This window comes from Gopherus evgoodei, chromosome 20 (genome assembly GCF_007399415.2).
Source record: "Gopherus evgoodei ecotype Sinaloan lineage chromosome 20, rGopEvg1_v1.p, whole genome shotgun sequence".
Classification (NCBI taxonomy): Eukaryota; Metazoa; Chordata; order Testudines; family Testudinidae; genus Gopherus; species Gopherus evgoodei.
The window spans coordinates 4,848,101-4,873,836 of record NC_044341.1 but is presented as its reverse complement, the minus strand read 5'-3'; the positions used below and the strand labels follow the sequence as shown (position 1 = coordinate 4,873,836).

At 43.1% G+C, this 25,736-nt stretch overlaps 1 protein-coding gene across 1 annotated transcript in view; it reads right to left on the bottom strand.

Annotated features, from left to right (window-relative positions):
* The window catches only part of CSMD2 (CUB and Sushi multiple domains 2), a 531,569-nt gene that overhangs the window by 369,841 nt on the left and 135,992 nt on the right, over positions 1-25,736 (bottom strand). Inside the window, 1 exon segment of the mRNA XM_030539111.1 lies at positions 12,139-12,333. Within this exon segment, the coding sequence (XP_030394971.1) occupies positions 12,139-12,333 (195 nt within the window).

Sequence of the window (25,736 nt, the reverse complement as noted above, 5' to 3'; positions counted from 1 at the left end):
TGTTAATGGGTTCTGGCCACAAAGGATAAGCACGATTCACTCATTTGCTGGCATGTGCAGATACGCACTGGCTTATTTCAAACTGTTCTCTTCAATAACCCCTTGAGGACGCTGGAAAGGCAATAAATATTGAAGCGATGCTGCTACTCTCAGTCAGCTAACTCTCTGCAAGCCACATGCCCAGCAGAAAGATACAACAGAGATAGGATGAGGCCGTTAGCTGCTTCAATAATGCATGCAAAGGTGTGAGCAGAGGCAATTTATTGTAGAGAGGCTTTCCAGCAGAAGGACAGCCACTTCCAGAATGGCACAGGTTGCCTTCTACACATTATTATTGCCTGACAGGAACATGGAACATTCATGGGGCTATTTTAATATTAATACCCTGGAGGAATTATACATGCAACAGCGATGAACTTTTTGTAGGCACCCAGGTAAGTCTGGCAGAAAGCACCGAGTGTGAAGGAAGCCAAGAGCCGACACCTAATTTACACCTTCTCCAATTTCATCTGAATGACCCAAGCAAAAGCAAGCAGCCTGGAGGACTGGCAGTGAAAAGGTTAATGAAAGTTTGGGGCCTACAGTTTCTAAAGTGATTGGTGATTTGGGGAGCCACATTTTTTTGGATGCTCAGCTGGAGACTTGATTTTCAATAAATGCTGAGCTCCTGCTCTCTGAAAAAGTTAGGCCCCTTTAAAGGTGTCTTGACTTGGACCCTCCACTATTGGAGCATCCAAAATAACTGGGTTTACATGATGCTGGGACTCTAGGCACCTAAAGGAGGTGGATTGCCCTCTTGAGCAGGGACTGTCTTTATACAGTGCCTAGCACAATGGGATTTTGGGCCACAACTGGGGCTCCCTAGGGTAAATACATTATTAATACATAAATAATAAATGAAACAAGAGCATCCAAGTTAAACCAGCCTATAACTGACAGCAGTTTGGAAGAAGCGTTTCCTATAGTCAAATTATCTCCTAGCTGCCTATTGTGGGTCTTGAAGATTCATCTGAAGCATCTAGTACATTGTCAGAGAGGATAGTGGACTAGATGAACTCAGCTTATCCAGTCAGCCAATTCCTAGGTTTCTCTGCAATTCAGAATAAAGCAAAACTTGGACAATGTTCTTTCTCAGGGAGAAAAGAAAATCCTACAAAATTCTGCCTCTTGATGCTGCATCAATCTTAAAACATTCTTTAAAAAAATCAGCTGGTGGAAATTGGTGTAGCTCCCTCTAAAAACCTAGCCCCCTATTTTAAAAAAAACTTTAATTAAAAATCTTTTAAAACACATTCACGACTTCCAACACTCATTGTATACAGATCTAGATAGATATGTAGTTTGCCCAACTTGCTCTTCAGTTTGATGAGCTTAATATTATTGTTAAAACATTAAAATGGTCTTGAACAGCTCTTGAAAATGTTTTGGGCCCAGCGCACTATAAGCCACTGTTTGAATTATAAGAAGACAGGACACTTTTAATAAGCTACTGCATATTTGATATCCTTAAAATGCAGCATCACAAATGTTCTCGGCTTCTTCAGCTGGCTTGCTGATTTTTTACTTAACCGCCTACTAAAGTCATAAATCTATCAATTTTATTTACGCTCAGCAAACAAGCTGGGCGAGACTTCTCTCTCCAAAGGCATGCATGCATTTTAGCAAACAGAATCTACTGAAACACATTTCAGAATATTCTACAGAAGCTATAAATGGAAAATCCCACTTGGCATAAAGTTAACTGACCCAAGTTTGCACCCAGAATTAGATCTGAACCCAACCTAACCTGGTGTTAAAGGTTTAAATTTAAGAAGTCTGTTATGACTAATTTAGTTTTAGTTTTTTTCCATGTTCACACTTCCTCTGAAGCTTATAGGCTTCTTTGAAAATCCCAGGGAAATTCTGAAGGAGTGAAGCACTCATCTCCTAGTGAATTTCAACAAGATCTGACCCTTAGGCTCCCTTGAAAATCCCACCATTTAAGGCTAAAAGGGACCATTTATCATTATTGGTAATAGTATTGCAGAATTGCCTTGGAGCTCTCATGATGCACCAGAATCCCACTGTGCTAGGGGCTGTACAAACACAGAAAAAAAAACACTCCTCCATCCCAAAGACCTTTTATTCTAATCTGGTCTGCATAATACGGGCTCTGGCATTTCACTCTGTGATTCCTGTAATGGAGGGAATTATTCTTCGCTGCTTGCTAAGGGACACTATTGGACCCAGAGAGACAAGGTACGTGAGGTAATATCTTTTGTTGGACCGACTTCTGTTGGTGAGAAAGACAAACTTTCAAGCTACACAGATCTCTTCTTCCAGTCTGGGAGAGATGCTCAAGGTGTTAACTAAAAGATGGAACAGGATCTTTAGAATAAGTAGTTAACAGATATTCTAAGGGTAGGGTTGCCAACTTTATAATTGCACGAAACCGAACGCCCTTGCACCACCCCTTCCCTGAGGCCCTGCCCCCGCTAACTCCATCCCCCTTGCCTCTTTTGTTCGCTCTTCCCCACCCAGTCAGGGATTGGGGTTTGGGAGGGGGTTCGGGCTCTGGGATACAGCTGGAGATGAGGGGTTTGGGGTACAGGATGGGGCCCCAGGATGGGGCCAAGGGGTTCAGAGTGTGGGAAGGGGCTCTGGGCTGGGAAGGGGGTTGGGGTGTGGGGGAGTGAGAGCTACAGCTGGGGCTGTGGGCTCTGGGGTGGGGGCAAGGATGAGGGTTTGGGGTGCAGGAGGAGGTTCCCAGCTGGGGCCAAGGGGTTCAGAGTGCGGGAAGGAGCTCAGGGCAGAGAGCTGGGGTGCAGAAGGGGGTTCAGGGTGCAGGCTCCAGGCAGGAGGTTCGGGGTGCAGGCACTTACTGTAGGTGGCTCCCCAGAAGTGGTGACATGTCCCTCAGCACCTAGGCACAGGGCTGGTCAGGTAGCTATGCATGCTGCCTCCACCCACAGGTGCCACTCCTGCAGCTCCCACTGGCTGCAGTTCCCATCCCATGGGAGCTGCGGAGCTGGCGCTCAGGGCAGTGGCAGCATGCAGAGGCCTCCTGGCCATCCCTCCACCTAGGAACCAAGGGACATATCGTTGCTTCCAGGGAGCTGTGCAGAGCCAGGTAGGGAGCCTGCCAACCCTGCGCCAACTGGATTTTTAATGGCCCGATCAGAGGTGCTGAGCAGAGCCACCAGGGTCCCTTTTTGACTGGGTGTTCCAGTCAAAAGCCGGACACCTAGCAACCCTATCTAAGGGGCCATTCAAAATGAATTGGCCTGTTGACACGCCTGCAGTCATAGTACAGAAGAAGAGAGGTTTGTGGGTTCCAGATTGTTGTAATAAACCATAAAACCAGTGTCTTTATCAAGAACAGGATTTTTAGTGTCCAACAAAGTTCTGAATTTAAGGTCCCAGGCTTGTCTTTTGAAAGTGTAATGCAGGTTTCCTTTGAGGACAAAGACTGAGGTCAGATGTGGAGTGATCATTTTGTGAGAAGTGTTCACCCAGGATGAAATGTTGCTTTTGTCTTTTATCGTGTTTCCGTGCGAGTTCATTCAAGCACTCAGTGATTATCTGGTTTCACCTACATACAGTCAAAGTTGTGTTATCTGGCACTTTACCAAATGGAAAGCTCTAGAAATCAGCATTTCTGACCTCTCTCAATACAAACCTTTAATAGGGTTGCTGGATGCCCAATTTTCGACTGGAATGCCTGGTCGAAAATGTACCCTGGTGGCTCCGATTGGCACCATTGACCGGGCCATTAAAAGTTTTGTTGGTGCGGGGCCAGCAGGTTCCCTATCTGGCTCTGCATGGCTCCCTGGAAGCAGCACCATGTCCCTGCTGCTCCTAGATGGAGGAAAGGCCACAGGAGCGCCATGCGCTGCCCCAACCCAAGTCCTAGCACTGGTTCTGCTCTTCCCACTGGCTGTGAGCTGCAGCCAATGGAAGCTGTGGGGGCAGCACCTGTGGGCAGAGGAAGCTGCCTCGGAGCAGCAGGAATATGTCCCCACTTCTGGAGAGCTGCCTGAGGTGAGTGCCATCCAAATCTGGCATCCTGAAACCCCTCCCGCACCCCAACCCCCTGTCCCGAGCCCCTTCCCGCACCCAAACTCCCTCCCTCCATTGGTAAGTATAAACCTTAGTTAACCAGAATTTGACTAACTGTGGGTTTGGCTACACTTGCAGCTGTACAGAGCTGGGAGTTAAAGCTGTCTTCGTACAACTGTGTAGGGAAAGCGCTGCAGTGTGGCCACACTGACAGCTACCACCGCTGCAGTGTGGCCACATTTGCAGCATTTGCAGCGCTGTTGGGAGTGGTGCATTATGGGCAGCTATCCCAGTGTTCAAATGGCTGCAACGTGCTTTTCAAAAGAGGGGGGTGGGGTGGAGCGTGACAGGGAGCGTGGGGGAGAGAGAGAGTGGATTTTTGGAGCCCACACTGTGTCAGCTCCCTGCCTTGCAAATTCCGACCACTTCCCCCACCTCTCTCTCATTCACTCTTAAATGCAAATAGCCTTCAGACCAGATAAGCAGCTGCTCCAACGGACTCCCTCTCCCCCCCACACCACCGTGCTGTTTCTCTCCTCAAGCAAACACTAGCTGTTGACATTCCCTGCCTGCCTCTGCTGGAGCAAAGAGTAGCTGTGTTTGTTTTTTAGATAAGCAGCTCCGGGACCCCCAAGTTCACAACAAAACAAAGAGAGTTCTTTAGTTGAAAGCATTATGGGAAAATTCCAGAGGTCTGTTACAGCGTAGTAAGATTAATCACTGTTTACACTGGCACTCCAGCGCTGCAGCACCAGTGCTGTTCTCTTTATTTCTCTTGTCCATGTGGAATACAGCACTAAGTGCCTTGCCAGTGTGGACGGGGAGTAAGTTACAGCACTGTTAAGCCACCACCGGCGCTGTGACTCTCAAGTGTAGCCAAGCCCTAATTGGCACCCTCCATTCCCCTAACATGCCAGACAACAAAGCTTTTCCTGTAGTTTTTATTGGGGCATTTAGTGCACTGGATGAGATACAGCACATGTAATAGGTATGAGTAGGATCCATGGGTCTTGAAAGCTGTCTTGTGCATTGTAGCAGTTGAGATATGTCAGCTTTGGCAGGCTCTGGTCCCACTTTAAGTTGGTGGGTCTTGGCCTGTGGGGAGCTTGCTTCTGATGATGAGCATGGCAAGGTTCGGGGGCGGGGGGAGGGTGTTGTTTAAGGCCAGAAGGGGGAGATCAGGAACTCTCTTTCAGGATGTGGTCCCTATCGAGTATAGGTTGTAATTGTTCAATGAGACCCTGTGTGGGTTCCAGTGGATTCCAAGAATCAGTCTCAATATAACCATGCTTTCAAAACCTCTGCTGTGCTAACTACTCCCAGTCATCTCTGCAAAAATCCCTTAACAACCCCTTCTTCCCGCACCTTGAGTCCGCTCCTGCAAGCCTGACTCATGGAAGTAATGCTTACTCAGAGGTGCAGCCCCACTAAATTCAGAGGTTTTTATGCAAGTCAGGACATTCACATGGACAATGGATCGCTGGGATCTAGACCACTTTAAGAAATATTGCTCCTCTGGTGTGAATTCAGACCAAGTATCTCGCACACATCAACCACTATTTTTTTTTTCCTATTCATGGTACAGTAAATGTGTTTCACTAAACAACTCAGGTGCACAGCGGTGCCAGCTTGCTCCTGAGATGCGCAGAAATATAGACCTATCTAAATAAGAGTTTCGGAATTTGGCAACTCAGTTAACAGGCTCGTCTCAGAAGGTAAAAGACAAAAGAGATCTATGTTTGATCATCTACGTCCACCACCTTGGGCAGGGCAGGATATTTCCCTTTACTCCATCAGTTCCAGGTTAATACAGGATTAATTCCCTACCATACAGTTTTTCCAACCCAGTTGTGATCATCTCAAGTTATGGGACTTCTTGCTCCAAATTATGATGCTACAATAAGCCAAAATAATGACATGTTTACTAAAAAGGTTTCTGGTTTGAACAGCCGCTTAACAAGATACTGCCAGGATAATTCATTTCCGAAAATGCCTGCTTATTTCTACTACTAAAACAGCAACACCTTAGACTGTTAAAACAAGAACTTGTGAAGGGAGAAGGATGATCTGTTAGAGCCCTGAGTCAAACGAGAAGGGATCAATTCCCAGTTGTGGCACAGGTCTCCTGTGAGAGCCTAAGCAAGTCACTTAACCTCTCTGTCCATCAGTTCCCAGGCTTTAAAATTGGAAACATTTTGCTCCTTCACGGGGACATTAGGAGGAAGGATGCAGACATACTTGTGAGGTGCTCAGATGGTGATGAGGGCCATACTAGCACCCAGAGAGAAAATGGAGCGTACAGTCATGATTTGTATGGCAGTAGCACCTAGGAGCCCCAGTAACAGACCAGAATCCCATTGCACTAGGCACTGTACAGACACATGACAAAAAGCCCCTGCGCCAAAGAGACACGCAATGTAAATATAAGATCAGCAACAACAGGTGGACCAACATCAATGAGGGAGGAACAATGAAATGAGACAACATTGGTCAGCTTGATAGGTGGTGGTTTATCCCCTCTTTCTAACTTCTGCTCTCCCCTCAGGCTCTTTTGATGCTTTTTAGGACAACAATATTTTCTCTTAAGCATGGGCTCACCTGTTTACATTACAGAGACAGCAACGTCAGACCAGTTTGCTCTCAAAGCAGCAGTTCCCATGATTACAGTGCTCTTGTATCTGGACCTCAATCCTTAGAGGTTTTTAAGGCCTGGCTTGACAAATCCCTGGCTGGGATGATTTAGTTGGTGCTGGCCCTGCTTTGAGCAGAGGATTGGACTAGATGACTTTCTGAGGTCTTTTCCAACCCTAATATTCTATGATTCTATGACATGACACTTAATCATGATTTCAGCAGCCTGACCCATCTCTAATGTGTCTATTATAGAAGGGAACAAGCTAGAAATATTTCCAGAAAATGCACTTAATAAAGGTTGTCACCCAAGGAGAATTGTTTTCTCCCTTTTGTTATGAGGAAGCACTGGCTAAATGGAATAAGAACAAAAAGATTCTCCCCAGCACCTTTATCCCCTAGGATGTAGGGAAAGGAATTTAATTTTGTGGGATTCTCTAGTTAAAATACTAGTGCCACACTGCTGCGAGGCATCATAGAGAGTAAGTGTTCCTTAGATGGAGGATTAAAAAAAAAAACAAAAAACCCAGACACCACTCATTTATGTAAGACTAATATATCATCAGATATAATGCAAAATATTCCTCCCTCCAACAGCCCTGGTGATGCCTTCCCCAATAAGTACATACAGCTGCCGATATACATTTTTATTTATCTTCTACCGCAACATGATGTTACAGTAAAACAATGAGGAGTCCAGCGGCACCTTAAAGACTAACAGATTTATTTGGGCATAAGTTTTTATGGGTAAAAAGCCCACTTCTTCAGATGTTATAGCATAGACTGGATGTTGGGGAAAGCAAGTGCAGAGCACTGTGAATCTACTTGAAAGAAAAAATGTGGCAGAGAGAGACGAAAGAATGAATCAGGTCAATAAAACAGAACTCAACTCACAGACTTCAGAGAACATGCTTCCGGTGCTGGCTGTGCAGGGATGTGACCTTATTTTCCAGAACAAAACATGTTACTTAAGACTATTCCGCCTCCTAACGCAACTGCAGGTGTTGTTACACGGTTTATGCTCAATTTGATTTAACCACTGAACAAAATGCTAATGTTTAGATAAAACGTGGAAAGGGTCGTAGCACCAGCTAAGCAAAGCATTAGAATTCGCAGCGTGAGCTGCTGTTCCTGCCTTTCACTTTATAGCATCCTACTTACAACAAAACGCAGGATAGGAGGTAGCAGAGGGTGATACTGACTGAGACAAGTCTGATTTCGGGTCTGATTTTGCCCCCCCCCCCCAAGCCCCCATCAGTGAACATCTGGAGTAACTCTTTTGGCGTCTATATAGAGTTATGCTTATGTAAAAACTGATGAAAGACAAAGGAATTCAGCCTATTTCTAACGTCACCATCTATACTCCAAGAGCCATTTGCAGGGTTTGAAGATGGGGCTTTGTGTTACAAGAACAGGCCTCCAGCACTTAAGCAAAAGGCATTGGCTAGCTGTAGTAGTAGTACTGATGTGTTACTGAGTCTCTTACACTATTCCACAATCATAATAATAAATAATAGCTCAAAAAACAAAGCATGCCCTTGGAGCTCTAGGGCAGTTGAGATTCTCAGCAGAGATAAATGGCTTCTTTTCTTCTGCCCATCATATTGATTCATAGTTAGAATCAAATGAATAGGTACAACGGTTGCTATTAAAGGCTACGTCCAGACTACCCGCCATATCGGTGTGTAGCGATCGATTTATTGGGAATCGACTATTCCCGTAGCTGAAGTTGAATATCTTACATCGACACCACCACCACCACCCCCTGCTAGTATAGACATGGCCAAAAAAAAAAATCCACATTTGTCAGCAGATACCACACAGCAATACTTCAGATAACTTCAGCTTTTCGCTGTAATTGTAATACAAAATAACTACGAACAACAACAACAACAACAAAGTGGCTTCTATTTGCAAATGTTGGCTTGTTAGTTGCAATCACGGTCTTTATTCTTTTTAAACAAATGTGTGTTATTCATCTGGCAGATGGCAACAAATTCTTTGGAACCACTCACAATCTAGGTGACACTGGTTCCTTTCAAAATACATCAGTTCCTTAATAGTTAAAGGAATATACACAGTGCTATAGTACAGTAAAATATGCAGCATCAGGTCACATTACACATGTCTCAAATACCCATCTGTGGCTCCTACCAGAGGCATCAGAAATTATACGCTATCTTTTTAAACCTAAAAATAACTCGACAATTGTGCAATGTTCTACACTGTGAACAAATTCCTTCCTGACCCATGCAGCAATCAGTTTATGCCCTGAAACATGTGACTGACTTATTTTAGCTCACACAGCTAAAAATATTGGTCATAAGGTTATCCAGCCATTTCAAAAAAGAATCCAGATACAGTATTTGACTGATTTCCTAAGGCAAGGAAATCCACAGGCTGAATACATGATGTGCAGACATTGAGAAAGTCTAATTTCAATCAAAGAAATATATATTTCTATTCCGGAAGTAGCTCTGAAGACACATTATTTTCCCAGCAGAATAAGACACTAAAACCCTTTTGCCTTTATGCAAATCTTTTGACCCTTGCAGTCATTACAATCTGTAGTGCCAGTCTAACAGTCAGACATGAATTTTAAATCTGATCATTGAAAAACCTGGTATGGTAAAATCAGTTCATATGGTTGGGCAGGTTCTGAGTTCTCTATTTTGTCAATTTCTTGTCCGTTTTTTCTGCTTTCTACATTTTTCTTTCAACTGTAAATATTATGGGACTAGCTCCCAGGGAATCTGATGTTTGCTGCCACTACATTCAGTGAGCATTTACCATTAACATCAAATGATGCAGAATTCAACCCAAGTTTTTAAGTCTACTAAAACGATCAGCAAACATCTGACTATAAGCTGCACAGAATGGGTAACCTGTGGACTCATCCCCACATGACACCGCTTGAGCAAATAAACTGATTTGAAACAAATAATATTTGCCACAAAGCAATGTGACCATCACAGCATATTTTGACATTTTTCAATTACAAGTATATGAAATATCAAGAAGGTGATGGTAATTTTATGGGTGGTAATTAGTAACCTTAATAGTTTCCTGAACAAGAGGATTGCACACAGGTAAAAAGACCATCTGCAGCAAAATCAAATAAAAATTACAAGGGTTATTAATCCTTATGCTCTAAGGCATCAGCACGTGCTGGGGTCAGGAGGCATTGCCTCCCTTATGGAATGGCATTGCACAAATATCTTTAAATAGTGGGGCAATGTTTAACCTCTCTCTCAACCACTGGCCCTTGTCAGAGATAAGATGTCAGATTAGATGGAGCATTAGTCTATTCTTGCATGGCATCTCCTTTAATCTGAGAGCGATCTGACATTTTATGCCATGTTTCAGCCTTGAGGGTACTTTTTCTTTTCCTTTCCCTCTCCAGTCAAGTTGTAAACACACTGAAGAATAAGGGTTTATGATGGAAGCACCAATTTAGCATGAAACTAGAAAGTCAAGACTGAGGATGCTAACTTGGAGATGAAAAATGAAGGAGGTAAAACATCCCTCTCCAGCACCAACCTACGCATCAACCACTCCTGTATTAGGACCCTGGGTAACACACAAGAACAATGGATAAGCAATAGAGTAACAAACACAATAAGCAGGAGGAACCATGACTGCATAACTCATTGAGGGAAGTGTTAGGAACATAAATCATCAGGCAAACAATATTTTTGTATTTAAAATTCAAGATGTATGCTCCGGCTCAGGCTTGCTAATTGATTACACAAGCAAAGGGTCAATAAAAGGATCAATACTAGATGTCTGCTGAAGTACATAAGGAACTGAACAGAAATGAAGTTGGGAACCAGCAACTATTTTGGTAAAACCACACAGACACTTGTATATTTACTGACAATCCAGCCCCCTGAAGCTCCCTGAATCCACAAAGGATGATCAAGAAGCAATTCTCCAAAGTCATAAGAAACTAAAATTCCACTAGCTCCTGGAGGCTGCAGCCCTTTACATAAGCAGTGCTTTAAATCAACTTTTACCTCCTGTATAAAACTTTCTCCAGGCCAGAGACTTTATGCCTATTTCTCTGCTGCCTTCTACAATGCACAGCTTGTAACCAATGCAAAGTGGGTGCCAAACCCTACCCAATCCAAATGGTAGGGTGTTATAGATGTGAATGACGGCAGAAGATGCAGGCAGCAGGCCCAAATTGCAAAGCAGTGGAGAATTAGATTCAGGGGCAAGCTTTCTAAGTCAGCCTGGCCTTGCTTATTTGCCACGTTAATAAAGCCGGCCTATTAAAACTGGCCACAATTCATTCTGCTGATTAAAATATGTGGAAAAAGCAAAAAGTCACCACGCTGGAGCTGAAGTCCCTAGACTCAAAGCCTCCTTTAACACAACAAACTAGCTGTTCTATTGTCTGTTTCCAACAAAACTCTCAGCCTGCTGTCTCAGTAGGTCATTTACCCCGCAGAGCAAAGGGTATTGGGACTTTTTAAATGACCCTGTTGAAGCTCTTGTTTCGGTCAAAATGCACAGTAGGAAAGAGAAAATGATCGGAAAACACAACATGGGGAACACGAAGACGAGAGGATGCCATGACGGAGCCTTTCAACCAGAGTCAGAGAATGTGGAGATGGAAGATAACTATTACACTGCCTTGCTTGTGCCTCGTTCCAGGGCAGGATTGTTCCCCATGGCTTATTCTCCAGCCCAGTCTGAAACAATGCGGGCTGTGGACCCTCCGCTATTTCCCCTGAGGAGACTATTCCAACATCTTACAGTCAATCAGTTGCAGAAACATACCTCTGAACACCAAGACACCCCTCATTTGAGAGGCAACCAGAGATCTCTATCCCTTGCAAGTCTGCTTTATAGTTCCAGGGCATAAGGGTGCACAAAGTCATGTGCAAGCCCTCACCCTTGGGGTGAATTTCACCTCCTAAGTACAGAGTGAACCCAGTGACATGCATGCAGGACAAAGCTGGGGCCATGTGAAAAGCTGCACTGGAGGAATGAGCATGAGGTTGGGAGATCAAGAGGTGCCAGGTTCTAATTGTGGCTCTACCACAAAGCCTCTCTGTGGCCTTGGGCAAGCCATTTAACTTCACTGTCTCAGTTTCCCCATCTGGGGATGATAATGGTAATGGCCAGGGACTGTGAGAATCAGTTAATTAAATGGTTGCACACATTTGAAGCACTGTAAAGCACTATATAAATTGAAAGTATTATTGTTGCTGCACATCTCTGGAGCTTTAGGGATTCAGTTAAAATGAAGCCTGGCTCTCAAGTGTATCTCGTTTGAGTTTCACTGGGTTTTGTTTTGAAACCAATATCCCACCAAATGCAATGATGCCAGTCCCATGGAACTGCTCATTCTGCAGCATCTCTCATTCCATCGACAGCTGGAGGATCTTTCTAGCTATAGTTTTCTCATGATCATTAGTTTGTGTTCACTGATCTAAAGATTCACGTAAGGAAGCACTTTACCTCTGCAGGAGGGCAGTGGAAAATCCCAGGAGGCACTGTTTTCCGAACTGGCATGGCAAGTGAGCAAGGCATGTCCCTCCAGAAAGAAGCCTGGGTTGCAGCTATACCTCACTTTGTCTCCAATGCTGAACGTCATCCCTTGCTGGATCCCATTCTGGAGTCTTCCCGGGTTTCCACATGTATGACTCGGTAAAACTGCCAGAGAGAACATTGTTCCTGGTTAGCGAGAGATGGCAAATTCCAGTTAAGACACCCTCCTTCTATTTTTGCCCCATGTATTATTACAAGGTTCATCACATCAGATACAGAACCCAATGATATCATTAAATAAATGTAATGTCAGTTTGGCACCATTCCAATACCAAAGCAAACATATCACTTAAAATGCAAAAAGCAAGCTCACTGACCATAGGATTTACCACATTGATCAGTTCATGACCCATCAAGTTTGGTATGTTACCTTCCCTAGTGATAATGCTTCACAAAAGGGTAACCTCTCCCAGTAACTCACTTGAACAACTGTGCCAAGCTCTGCATAGGAGAGCAGACCCTCAACTTCTATAAGGAATCTGTGACCTTCTGTACCTTGGGAGAGTGCCCTGTAACCCCCCATATTCCTCATTTATATATGATTGTGATCTTACATATAAAGCATGCCTTGTAAGGTATCAGAGGAAAGGTTATGATCTGCTAAAAGTCATTTATTTACAGATAATTAATGCATATGAAGTTATGAGAATTGTGTTGTATGGCTGTCAGTAAAACATGCTGTAACTTGGAGAATCAGCCAGATATTAGCTCCCCAGAGGCAACAGCAAGGAAAGTAACCAACACCCGGGGCCGGATGTCAATCAACCCATTAACAACCATTGTCCAGCAAGGGACAACGCAGTGACTCACCTGCTTGAGGCCACGCCAGGGGAATTGCCCAACTTTGCCTGGAGACTCAACAATGCACCCAGACATGCCTAGATTTGTGCTTTCCAAGCACATTGTCTGTTTTATACCCTCAGCCTCTGTGGCCACATGCTGGGCCTTTCTCCTTCACCCACCTACTCTGCGTGCTTATATTTTATTTTATTTTATTTTATTTTGGTAACTAATTGACTTTTTGCTATCACTTAATAACACTTAAAATCTATCTTTTGTAGCCAATAAACTTCTTTTACTGTTTATCTTTACCAGTGAGTTTGTATGAAGTGTGTGGCAAATCTGCTCAAGTTTTGCAAAGACTGGTGTATATCCACTTTCCATTGATGAAGTGGTGAACCAATTAATAAATCTGCATTGCTTATCTTGAGCAGTGCAAGATGGTATATTTCTGAGGTACAGTCCTGGGAGCTGAGGGGAGATTTGGCTGCTGCCTTTCCCTGTGTAATTCATGAGTGGCTCTGGGAGCATTCATGCAATCTAGCTGGGTGTTGGGTCTTCACATGCGGTTGCGCTGAGTGATCACAGCACCTGGAGGGGTTTGCTGCTGGTCACTAGCAAGGCATTGTGAGAGAGAGCTGAGGCTGGAGAGAGTTCAGGGGGCACAGCAGTCCCACAGTCCCAGGCTGCACCCCAGGGATCCCATCACAGAATCAAGATATTTTCTCTATCCATTTTAGGTATTTACAGTATGAAAATCTCAACAAATTATGTTTTACTCAGGAACTCAATGTTATTCAATGGAATTCATCAGGCGGGGCACAAAGTCTTCTGCAATACAGGTGAAATTTTGTAAGTCTTTGGGTAATGGTATATAAAATGGCAAAGTCTGGAATTAGCAATTACTCTTAAGACAAAAAGGCCCAAAGATCAGCACTTTAGGTTTCACATATATGGCTAGAGCCTCAACTCGTATAAAATTAGCATATCTCCAATAAAGGCAACAGTTACACTGATTTACATCAGCTAAGGATCTGGCCCACAATATCCAATTTTAATGGCAAGTAGGCAGCAGCAGCAGAAACTGTAATAAATCCTACAATTTTTCACCAATGCCTCTGTTCAGCAGGCCTAAAGAATTAGTAGCAAACTCTACAGGCCCCCATAAAACACTCCAAAAAGATCAAGTCTATTCAGGTTTTTAGGGCCTGATGCACAGCCCAATAAAGACAGTGAAAAGACTATCACTGGCCTACTCGGCTTTAAATCCAGCCCTTACAGACAACCCCCTTCCTCAGCAATGCAACACTGCAGAAAATATAAGGGAGAAGAGTTTCTGTTTCAGAGCCGATTTAGTGTTTACTGCACATACAGGAATTTTGTCAAGGGCATGCACAAAAAGGCTGAATTCCTGAGAGCACAGGGAACTTTAGTTTGAGAACCTGCTAAGGAGAAAAGCAAAGGTAACAGCAAAATGAGATGAGGTAGCAGAGGAAAACAAAGCTAGAGCTGTGTACAGCCAGGTGAAATGAAGTGAACATTCATAACAATGTATTTAGTCACTGTAATTGGCGTAATGGCACCATGCTACCACCCTGCCAAAAGGAAACATTTTAAACCAGTGACTCAATTTTCTGCTGTGCCATGCACAGAAAGCCAGACCCAACTGGTAGAACCTGCATCAAATCACTTTAGACCTCCTTGCATCTAAAAAAAGGCAAGACACTGCAGGAAGGAGTTCTATGCCTCCATCTATAAATAGACACTGTCCACTGAAGATGAGGCAAGACTTGGCTGTAATGGGGGGATTCTTTTATTGAGGCTGCTGGATAGACAGACAAAATGACTGACCGACCCTGTGGTTCCCTAGCGCTCCAGTTCCCAGGTTAAACAGAACCTGAGTTGCCAGGGGTTCCATTCATTGTAATGGAAGATGCATCTAAATCTTTTTTGGACTGTTTAGAAAACCTCAGCGCTGCCTCAGTTTCCCCTCCCACCCTTTTTTCCATCTCAACTCCTTAAATTATAAGCTCTTTGGGAATGGGACCATCTCTGACTAGATGTCTGTACAGCATCTAGCACAATGGGACCCTGATCTCAATTGGAGCTGTTGTAATACAAATACTACTTCTAATAACAATGGCTTCCCCTCCCTGTGCCTCAGTTTCCCCTAGAAAGCCTCTTAGAAACCATGGTGATGCCTACCTATACTGGTATATACTACCTATATGCAGATAGAGCAGAAAAGAAAGAAGATAATGTTTATGGCTAAGCCTTTGGAAAGTGCTTAAAATTAAGCACTTTACATTAAAAGTGCCTCTGTAGAGTCCACTAATTGGCATTCACCCACAACTTTGAGAAACACACATGCAGTTACTAGCCATATTAAAAGGAAATTCATAGGTGGGGGGAGATGTTGTTAAATAGGCCGAATGAGTTGAGAATCGGTGTAGAACTAATGTTTCATTTTCTGCAATGATACTCAAAGACCCAATTTAATTAAATTACTAATGTCACATTTTTTAATGTACCCACTCCTGCTTTTGTGCTTTCTCCCTTTAAAATTAATGACTGGAACTTCACTATAAATAAGAATCTATCATTTTTAAAAGTCACTTTCTAACACTAGCTGCTCTTTATTTAACGAACTGTTAAGAAATCGGACAACCCCAACCTGCATCATATCTTGAGATCATCTTTGAAAAATGGGATCTCATTTAAAAATTCTGCTTCATTTGTCTACATTAACTAACGTCGTGTTACTGGGCAGACGATGCCCAGAGGCCTTTGGCACATAGGAGATAAGACGGCGCTAGCTCATTGTTCACGTCAGGTTCAGTCACAAGCCCGTGCCACATGCATTTGCTGGGCAGAAGGACACACTCTCACCATGTGCCAGAAGGAGAACAGGCTCCACAGTGCTGCTTCTCTTCCTTCGGCCCATATGGGTTGGGGGCAGGCAGGCACATCAAGTGGCTGGATCCTTTGTCCGCCACATCCGTGAGGCTACGCTGGGGCAGAGAAGGAAGTAAATCTGCCCCAAGACAAGGGCTAGTATAGACTATTTCCTTCAGGAGCAAGGGGAAAGTCAAGGACCATGTGACTCTCACTGTTGCAATCAGCTTACTGCCCTGCTTCTGAGCCAAGGCAGCTACATGCTGCTTCTGACTAGGGCTGTACTGTAAGGTGACAATAGAGGCCTTTGAGCAGCATCGCCCATCTGGTTCATTCCAACAGCAACACAAGCAAATGCCTGCCTTTGAGTTCCGTGCATGACTGATAGGGCCCACTACTTATACTTGGCTGTACCTAACCGCCAGCCACTTTGATTGCCTGTGCGGTTAACAGAACTGAGTTATTTACCCAGATGTCACACAGAATAGTATTACTGAAGCTTTGTCCTGCCCATTCACCAATTCTACTGCAAATTGGCAGCATAGATTTTTCTTCCCATAAGAGCCGTGTTCCTAATCATCAACATAATATTTTCCAGTGACTGCATGGAAATGAATGCCACCATAGACCAGATTGATACAGCTGAATTAAAGCTCCTGGCTTTTGTTTGAACTAAAAGTCTGTTTCTATGTATGATAAATTGATGGCAGTTTGGTTTATCTATCTTGGTTTTAACCCAGTGTCAAGTTGTAGCCTTTTTTGCTATGGGAGATGGGGGTGAGAATTTAATCTATTATTTATTATTATTATTATTATTCCAATAGCACCTAAACGGCTCAGCCAAGATCCAGGCCCTATTGTGCCTGCAACAGTGCTACAGATTTGGAGGGAGCCAGAAGAGAGCTGAGCACCTGCCACTGTCTCTCCTTACTGCCAGCTAAGCACAGCACTTGCCAGAGTTCACCCCAGGCCCAGAGACACACTCGTTCTATTTCAGAGACCCCAATCCCTTCACTGTCTTCTCTCCTCCCATTCCTTTTTGTGCTCCATTGTTCTCAACTGGCTCCACTTGGTTCTCACCCCATTTCATCCCTACGTTAAGTATTACTCCGCTGGACAATTTCAAAAGATAGTGGGAGTCACAACAGCCACAACTTGCTGCCTCTCCTCCTCATTCCTGTTCATTCGAAATTAATGAGTAGTTTTGAAGTCATCAGATGTGACTCAGTGCTTCCTTGGACAATCCCACTGTCAAGGCGTATTCAGCCTAATTGCATCAGCCTTTCCTAAAACGCCCCGGCTCTCTTCATCAGCTCAAAAAAAAAAAAAAAAAAGATGTTTCCCATCTCATTCGTCATGTGAAACAGTTGAGCTATTGCACCATTTCAGGTAGCTTCAAACACTAACAACAACAACAACAACAATCTACTTATTAGCCATTCAGAGTAAATGTCTTTGCTGGCTACTATTCAGATTAATCTACAGACCTATTTTCTCCCTTTATATTGCTCGAGTGTAAAATAACTCCAACATTTAATAGATCTAGTGACTTTCTCCTACTCTATTACCCTATTTACATGGCTAAAAGAAACATTTTTATGGGCTGAATTATCTATGGTTGTTTATAACGGTGATATTTCAACGCTATTGTTTTTCTAACCTTGAAGCCTTAACAAGGAGCACAACTTTTATGATATGGGGCCTCATGTAATCTCCTCTGTCCCAATTCATTCAAATCCCAGCAAAAAAACAAAGCCAGTGCATATGTGGGCTCCAGAATACAATGAATGCAGCAAAACGGATCTTCAAGAGGCGTTAGAAGGAACTGAGTGATAAAGCGAGATGGGCAGAACTGTCAGGATACAACTAACTCAGACACCTCTGCGTATCCTAGAAACATTTTTAGAAGTTTCCTCTCAGTTGCTTTTGCATTCCCTTGTGCCTCCTGGATCCATTTGCAGTTAGAAGTTGAAGCTCCGAAATGCCATGGAAAAGGCAACTCTTCTAATTCCAGTCCAACCTAGAACAGGAAGTTCCAGGAATCTCCCAAGAAAAACAAACAAAACATCCACACAGTATTTTTCACCATCCCAGAAACAAGCAGGCAATGGAAACCTTACAGGAGAGCATGTTCCCATGAGATTTCCAACTCTGAATGCCAGTCACAAGAGTATCCAGGCTTCAAGTGCTGCCAGGCCCAGACCAGGACATGCTAAGATTTGCCTATCACTTCCTTAGAGGTATAGGGTTGCCTTCTTTTCCCCAGACGTCTGGAGGATCATAGGAGGGGCAGGCTTGAAACAGAACAGAAAGGGCGCCTGACACTCATCATGCCTCACGAACAACCTTCCCATGCTTACGAGTTGATGACCGATCAGGAGTTCCTTTTTCAGTGGATTTTTCCATGGCAATCTGGGGGTCTTCCTAATTTAAATTCACATCAATATACTTCAACAATTTGCTGCTGACAGAGCGAAACCCTGGATCCAAACAACCTGCAAGAGCTGATGTGTCCAGGCAGAGGTTGCAGAACCCAAACCAAGAGCCAACACCTGATTTAAAAAAAAATCCTTAATTTTATTAATTAATTAATTAGCACATAACATGTCACTGCTCTGCCACACCAGTACACACTACAGTACAAGGAGGGAAGAGGAGAGTTAAAAATCATTAGAGATAGAGGGGTTTTGTTTATAGGGAAGAAAGCTTTCTATTTGGCTACCTAAATGGTCCATATCTATTTTGGCAGAATCTCAAGAGTGGAACCTTGCAACTGTATTCCTATTCCTGATGGACTCAACATCACCAGAAGCCAACCCAGGGAGTAAACTGAATTTACAATTCTTCCTTTTCTGCAGGGGTGAATTGTGATAAGAAAGCTTAATGCCAGTAAAAAGCCTATGCAGCCCAGAAGTACTGCATGCGTTTTGCTGGAACCGGGGTGAATTTTGACTTAAATGAAGAAATACCATTTTCTCCTTTCCCTGCCCATAACTTTTCAGCTAAGTGCTAGGGATGTTCTACAGTTCTTTAATGTATATCATCTGTGTTTGAGTGTGATCCATTTTAGTTCAGGACATTTTTAACCTTCAGAATAAGTGTTCACCATGTGCTCCAGAAAAGGAAATAAAATGGTATCTTTTTCATTTAATTGTATTCTTTTTTATGTCATGATTCATTTCCAGTACAGATGCTCCCTGGGTTACGAAAGACCCGACTTATGCAAATTTGCATTTATGGAAAGTTCCATAATCCAGAAATAGGATTTTCGAGTTGCGGAAATTTTTGCGTAACGTATGGGGTATACATTTCCGACTTACGCAAAATTTGAGTTACACAAGGCTTTCCGGAACGGAACGACTGCATAAATCGGGGGGCGTCTGTACAGCCAAAAGAGATAAAGATAAATGAAAACTATTTTCTCCCTCTAATACTTCTTTGTTTGCTAAAAAACAGATACTTTCCGACAGTAATGAACAAGGATGCTTCATCATCCATCTTATTTGTGGTAGTAGTTTTGGTGCTTTCAGTTTTCAATTTCACTTGCTACGCTGTGGTGCAAATTTGCCATTTTTTTCCAAGAGTACCATGCAGGCAAATAAGGAGCCTTTAAATCAGCCTAACAAAAAAGAGAAATCATTCCTTAAGGAAATAAGATTTAGCTGGGCCCCACCTATATCACCTTGCCATTTCCATGTTCTTCAGTATTTTTTATTTCCCTCAGCCCTTTCACTCTGAGTGGATGGACAAACCTGTCAGGGTAGAACAAGTGACCTGGACACCTTTTCTCATCCTAGAAACACTTTTGGAGGCTGCCTTTCAGTTGCCTTTGCATTCCCTTGTGCTTCCTGGATCCAGCTGGTGTAGGCATCAAATTGCCATGAGAAAGGCGACTCTTCTGCTTCCAGTCCAACTGGAGACAAGCAGTTCATTAGTAAAGCACCAGCATATATGCCAACATATCATCACACAATGGTATCGGAGACACTACATTTTCCCTGTACTTTGAATAAGAAATGATTATTCTATTCCAGACCCACTGTTAATTGAGTCTATCTAGGCATCTATAGAACCCCAGTTAAAATAGTATTCATGTGCCTACCCAATATGTATGGATTTATCCTCACGACTCCCTTCTGAGATGGAAGTAATAATTCTTTTCTATTTTAGAGATGAGGAACGGAGCCAGAGAAAGGAAACAACTCACCTAAGGCTGCAGATGTCTGTGCAGATCTGTGAACAGAACTCAAGTCTCCAGAGTTCCAGTCCAATGTCTTAATCACAAGCCCTTCCTTTCCAATTGTTGACTTTTTGAATATATAGCAAGTATACACCTGTATAGAGCACATCACAAATAGACTATGTATGTCAATGACCAAGAACTTAATGGCCACTATGTTTATCTTCGCTATGGTTTCCTAAGACTACAGACTTTAGCTTCAATTCAGCAAAACACTTTAAGCACATGCTTGAGACATATTCTGTGGGATTGGAATGCATACTTAACTTTAACACATAACTGATCAGCTGAATCAGGACTTTGTTTCTGAACATCCATTCTTCAAAGCTTTTCCTTAATAGCTTCTGAGGCACTGAAAGCTTCATTGAACTCAACAATGAAACGTGCCTTAAGAGATGCAACACCTGACCTATTTCTACAGTCAATTTTGCCCAGAAACATTAGCCGCCGATGTGCTTCATTGACTACAGACTTGAAAGAAAATAATGTAGAGTTTTAGCTTCCAATTATTTTCTCATGAGCATAATTTTGCTAGCATGGGTCCCAATACGTCAGTCAACTCTTCTTCCACAAAGCACTTCAGCACATGCTTTACGTTAGGCAAGTGCGTAAGACTCACCGATTTCTATGAGATTTAGACATGAGCTTACATCCTTCACTGATCTGGGGCCATGAACAATCCCACTGAGCTACGTGCGACTGAGATTTTATGAGAGTTATGGACGTTTGCAGTACGAGGCCATAGGCTTCAAATACAAAGCACAACAATCAAAGAAGAGATCTAGTAGGTGTCCATATTCAAGTAGCTGCCAGGGGCTTAGGAAAAAACAATGCATGGGAGGCACTGTGATCACCTTACTCATGCAGAGCAGTCTCTCACTCCGAGTAGTCCCACTAAAAATCAACAATGCTGCACGACAACAAGATAGCTGAATCTGGCCTGTTATAATTAATCAACTAATTAAGGAGAAAATGTATCACAGATTTCCTACAATCAGTTTGTCATTACAAGCAGAATTAATGAAAGTGGCTTTGTGAATCACATTTTTTAAAATCATCTGTTTTGAGCATTGATAGCTAGGGGAATAAACACAAATAACAACATCACACGCAGAAAGGTCTCCTGATAAGTGACGAGTAGGCATCTGCAACATTTGGGACTTCCAGCTATTTGTTATTTATTCTTCTGAATTTAAATATAATTACCTTGCTGAGTTCAGAAGAGAAAATGTGGCCAGGATGAAACCTCTGACTCAGGCTCCAATTCAGCAATCCATACATAGGCCATGAATCAGAGCAGAGTAGCACTGCATGAGCTTTAAGCTGATGCTTAATTCCCATTGATTAAAGGGGATCTTACGTACCCTTCCTGAACCAGGGTGCATTCTGGAATTGGGACCCTATTCAGCAAAGCACTTAACTTTAAGTATATGCTGCAGTCCCACGGCCTTCAATACACGTTCATAGATTTATGATTCATAGATTTAAGGTCAGAAGGGACCATTATGGTCATCTAGTCTGACCTCCTGTACAACCACGCCACAGAATCTCACCCACCCACTCCTGTAACAAGCCCCTAACTTAAAATACAAGATTACAATCAAGCACACGCATAAGTGTTTTGCTGAGTGGGAACGCACTTAAGCAGGGGTTTAAATGCTCTACTGAACTGGGGTCTAACAGCTTTTATGGTAAGAGTAATAAAATTAAATGAGTTTGCTTTTTCATTATTTTTTTTACTTTTAATCCTTGTTCAGGGCCAAAAGTTTCAAGATATAAAGAGAACACAGGATTCGTTTTTTAACATCAAAGGCCAGAAACAAAAAGCAGGTACAATGAAGGTTATCAATAAACGAACCAAACCACTACACAGATACCACATAGCTCTAGACTTCAGGTGCCAACTCTGCATTTAATATGTTTCCCTACTTTATGCATAACACTGGTGTGGAAAAAGGGTGCGAAACTTGGAAATCCAGATCTGAAGTGATTCTATCTAGACACTGGGTGCCAGTGTTGATCCACTTAGTATTATGCTGGAGAGTTTCCCTTTTGACAAGGGACACTTTTCATTTTGTAAAGAAACGATTTAAATACTTCCAACTGTAGAGGCTACAAAGTTTGTCATCTTATCGACCTTCTCTAGCTACTGCCGGTTGCAGAGGAATAAAAACTACTGCCAAGTACATTGATAAATAAAGTGGATGAAAAAGTAATCTGAGAGAGAGATTATCTACGATTTTTTTACCCTCACTCTCTCTTTTTTGGATGGGAGAGGTGAAGCAGTGCATGTCACAGAAAGTGAAGAGCAATAACAATGCTTAAAGCCGGGCACCCCATAGCCAGCAGTTATATAAACTTCCCCACATCGCTCTGCCAGAATACCAGAATACTCCCTGCTATTCCTCCCATACACAGCTCTCGCAATGCTCCTCAATGCTAACCTGCCACACTTGCCATTTCAACCATTAGCCTTCAAACAGCTTAGCAAATGCTCTGCAATCCTTTCACGCAGCAGCCCCTGCTTTTCCAGTTCTACCCCCTTCCTCCTATACAGCCCTGCCAACCACTGCACCTCAATACTGGCGTATAGCATCCAAGCTGTTCCCGTCATGGGCTGCCTATATCTCTGCCAGAGTACCACACTCAGTCCTTACCTGCAGTCCTTCTCTGGTAGCAGAGCTTCTGGACCAAGAAACAAAATCAAGCTGAGTTTTCCCATAATCTGTGCTGCTTTTGGAATGGGGATAATTTATCTTCTTAGGAGTAGGACCTGAAACCTCCACACTGCTACACATCTGATACTTTAACTCCAAGTACCTAGTCCAACAAATGATTACATTAAAAAGGCAAAGCAGGGCATGCCAATACCATCCCACAACAGCAATTATTTAATCTGCCCTATTTTCAGTTTCAACCTGCTTTCAGATTATAACTCATTTTCTCTATCTTCACCATGAGCCTTCCTGCCCTCCTGCATACCTTTTCAAGTGCTGAACAGCTGTTTTATCCAGTCCAATGGCCAAAATCGAAGGCATTATTGTAAACGAGAATCTGACCATAGCATTACAAAATCGCTACATTAGCTGAATTCCAAATCAGGGAGCGTGTATGTTTCGAAGTGGTGGATATTATACTGCACAGTAGGAAAGTAATTAATAACGGCCCGCAGAAATGCTGAGCTCATAGTACAAACACCTGACCCTGAGATACAGGAGGCGAAATACATTTCACCAAATGGGCCAGAATTCCACTGCCCTCTTGTAGCGATATGCAGCATCCTCTGTCGTGGCACTGGGGAGGTGTATTATTAATTTTTTATCATAAATTATCAGAAAAAACCCAGAAACAAATTCTATTACACTACACTACAAACAAAGCTAAAACAATATAAATATGTCACATAAAATGCCTAAGGTCTTAGCCCTGTTTCATGGATTCATTCACAGCAGTCTGTGTTGACCACAGGCATGATTTTGCAAGCTATGCAGTAACATGCATCTAAGAACATGTTTGAGCTTCCCATGGGTTCACCATCATCCCTGCAAGTCTTTACACACAAGCAGCCAGTGATTCTATCCGATTTCAAACCTTCTTCTGGCAGCTGCTCAGACATGGTGGTTGTGGGGCTGAATAAGGTTGTTTTTAGGGCTGCCCTTTCCTTTCAGATGGTCATTTTTTAATCAGACCAAGCTATCTTAGGACCATCAACAATATTTATGTGAGCTAAGACAGGCGTAATCAACCCTCATGCTTCAAGGCATTAAGTGTTCACTAGTGAGACCAAGAAACAAAACACCTCTTGGACCCACTAAGTAAAGCACTAAAAAAATCTACACCTCAGGTGAAGAGAGACATCCTTAGTCCCAGGATATTACGATAGATTAAAGTCACGGCCTGGGTGTAAATGATCTCTGGCTTTGAGTCTCCAAGCTGGAAATCTCCAGCAAATATTCACTACCTACCTAATAGGCAGCTGCAGAATGCATAGTGGTCCACATGTGGACTACATATTTGGAGCTACCAAGCACTGTTCCACAAAGGGTCATGATTACTAGGACAAGGAACTTGATTTGAAGGTTACACAATAGATACAACAAAGCTGGTCCAAAAATAGGAGGCTGATTGAAAGGGGATTACAGTATCTGGAGCATGAATGTCTCTGAAGAAGCCACATGATCCATGATGGAACACAACACGTTTGCTGCTCATCTCAGATCCATTATTATTACTCCTTCATCAATGGTAGCCTCTACTCCATGCTAGGAGCTTTCCAAAAACTCCAGGAAGATTGTCCGTGCTCCGAGGAGCTCAGAATTTAGGGGTGAGAAAGTTCCAGTCAGAGCAACAATTTCAAAACACACACACGGACAATATATAAATAGTCTCAAAGCAGCATGTAAGTCTGCCATAATATATTCTGTGATGACTGTGTTTGCTGGAGACAATCAGACTGAGATCTAACGACGTGTTAAAAACCTACTGATCAAAATAAAGTTAGCAAAGGAAATTAAAAATGCATATGGTGCGTGCATGCTGAAACCCATGATTGTCCTTGAATGTTGCCTTGGAATATGCGCTAGCAAATTATGCTAAACTAGCTGTTTGATCTTGTATTTAGCTGTGAAACTTCATCCCTGTCTCAGCCCTGAAGAGCTCTGGGTAGCTGGAAAGCGCGTCTCTTTCACCAACAGAAGATGGTGCAGTAAAAGTACTACCTCACCCACCTGGTTTCTCTAGACGCATGGGGAACATACCTACACAGAGGTGCTAAGAACCATAACTCCAGGAAGAACCATATGGGAGCACAGCAGGTGCTCAGCACTTCTGACAAATTAGGCCTAGGCCATCTATTTACTGAGGAGGCTAAACACAAGTATTCCAGCTGGGCTGAGACTATTTAAACCTCATATTGAGGGTTTTATCAGACCGTACCTGAGGAAAGCCAACAAGATGGACGTGTTGGTCATTTGGAGCCTTACTGAAAAACATGCTGTATCATGTGAATTAATCTGTCACCCAGAATGCAACAGGGTGAGGGAACTGTTTTCAGGAGTTTGCAAACCAAAGCCTGAGTTTTAAGAGAATCCTATTTGGACTGAGCTGCTGCTAACAGCTGTTTTTGGGATATGGGCACATACTAGCAATACAATAGCACAGCCTGACAAATAACCACACATGCCACTGTCTGTCTCCATTAAGTCCATTTTCGGGGGGCAGGAGGGAGCACTTGAGTTCGCATTTGAGTTCTTCCATGCTGGAAGGTGAGTTCCCTGTCGCTTCTGAGCACACAGCCTGAAGAATGTGGGTACGATTTCATGTGATTTTTGGACATGGCAGAGGCAACAAGCACCGTGTATCTTTCATAAGCTGCCAGCCCAGTTGTGTGGGATATTATAAGACATGTCTTCCTGTGGCACCCACAATCGGCTTGCCAGTTTAGATTGCTAACAGTTGTTTTATGATCTTTACATTGAAAGATATAAAACGTGGGAACATCCATTCAACTGCCTAACACTTCTGCAACCAAAATGGCTGCTGACCAGCGTTTACATCTTATTTCTGCCTAACACGCTCTTCATTCTCAGCAAAT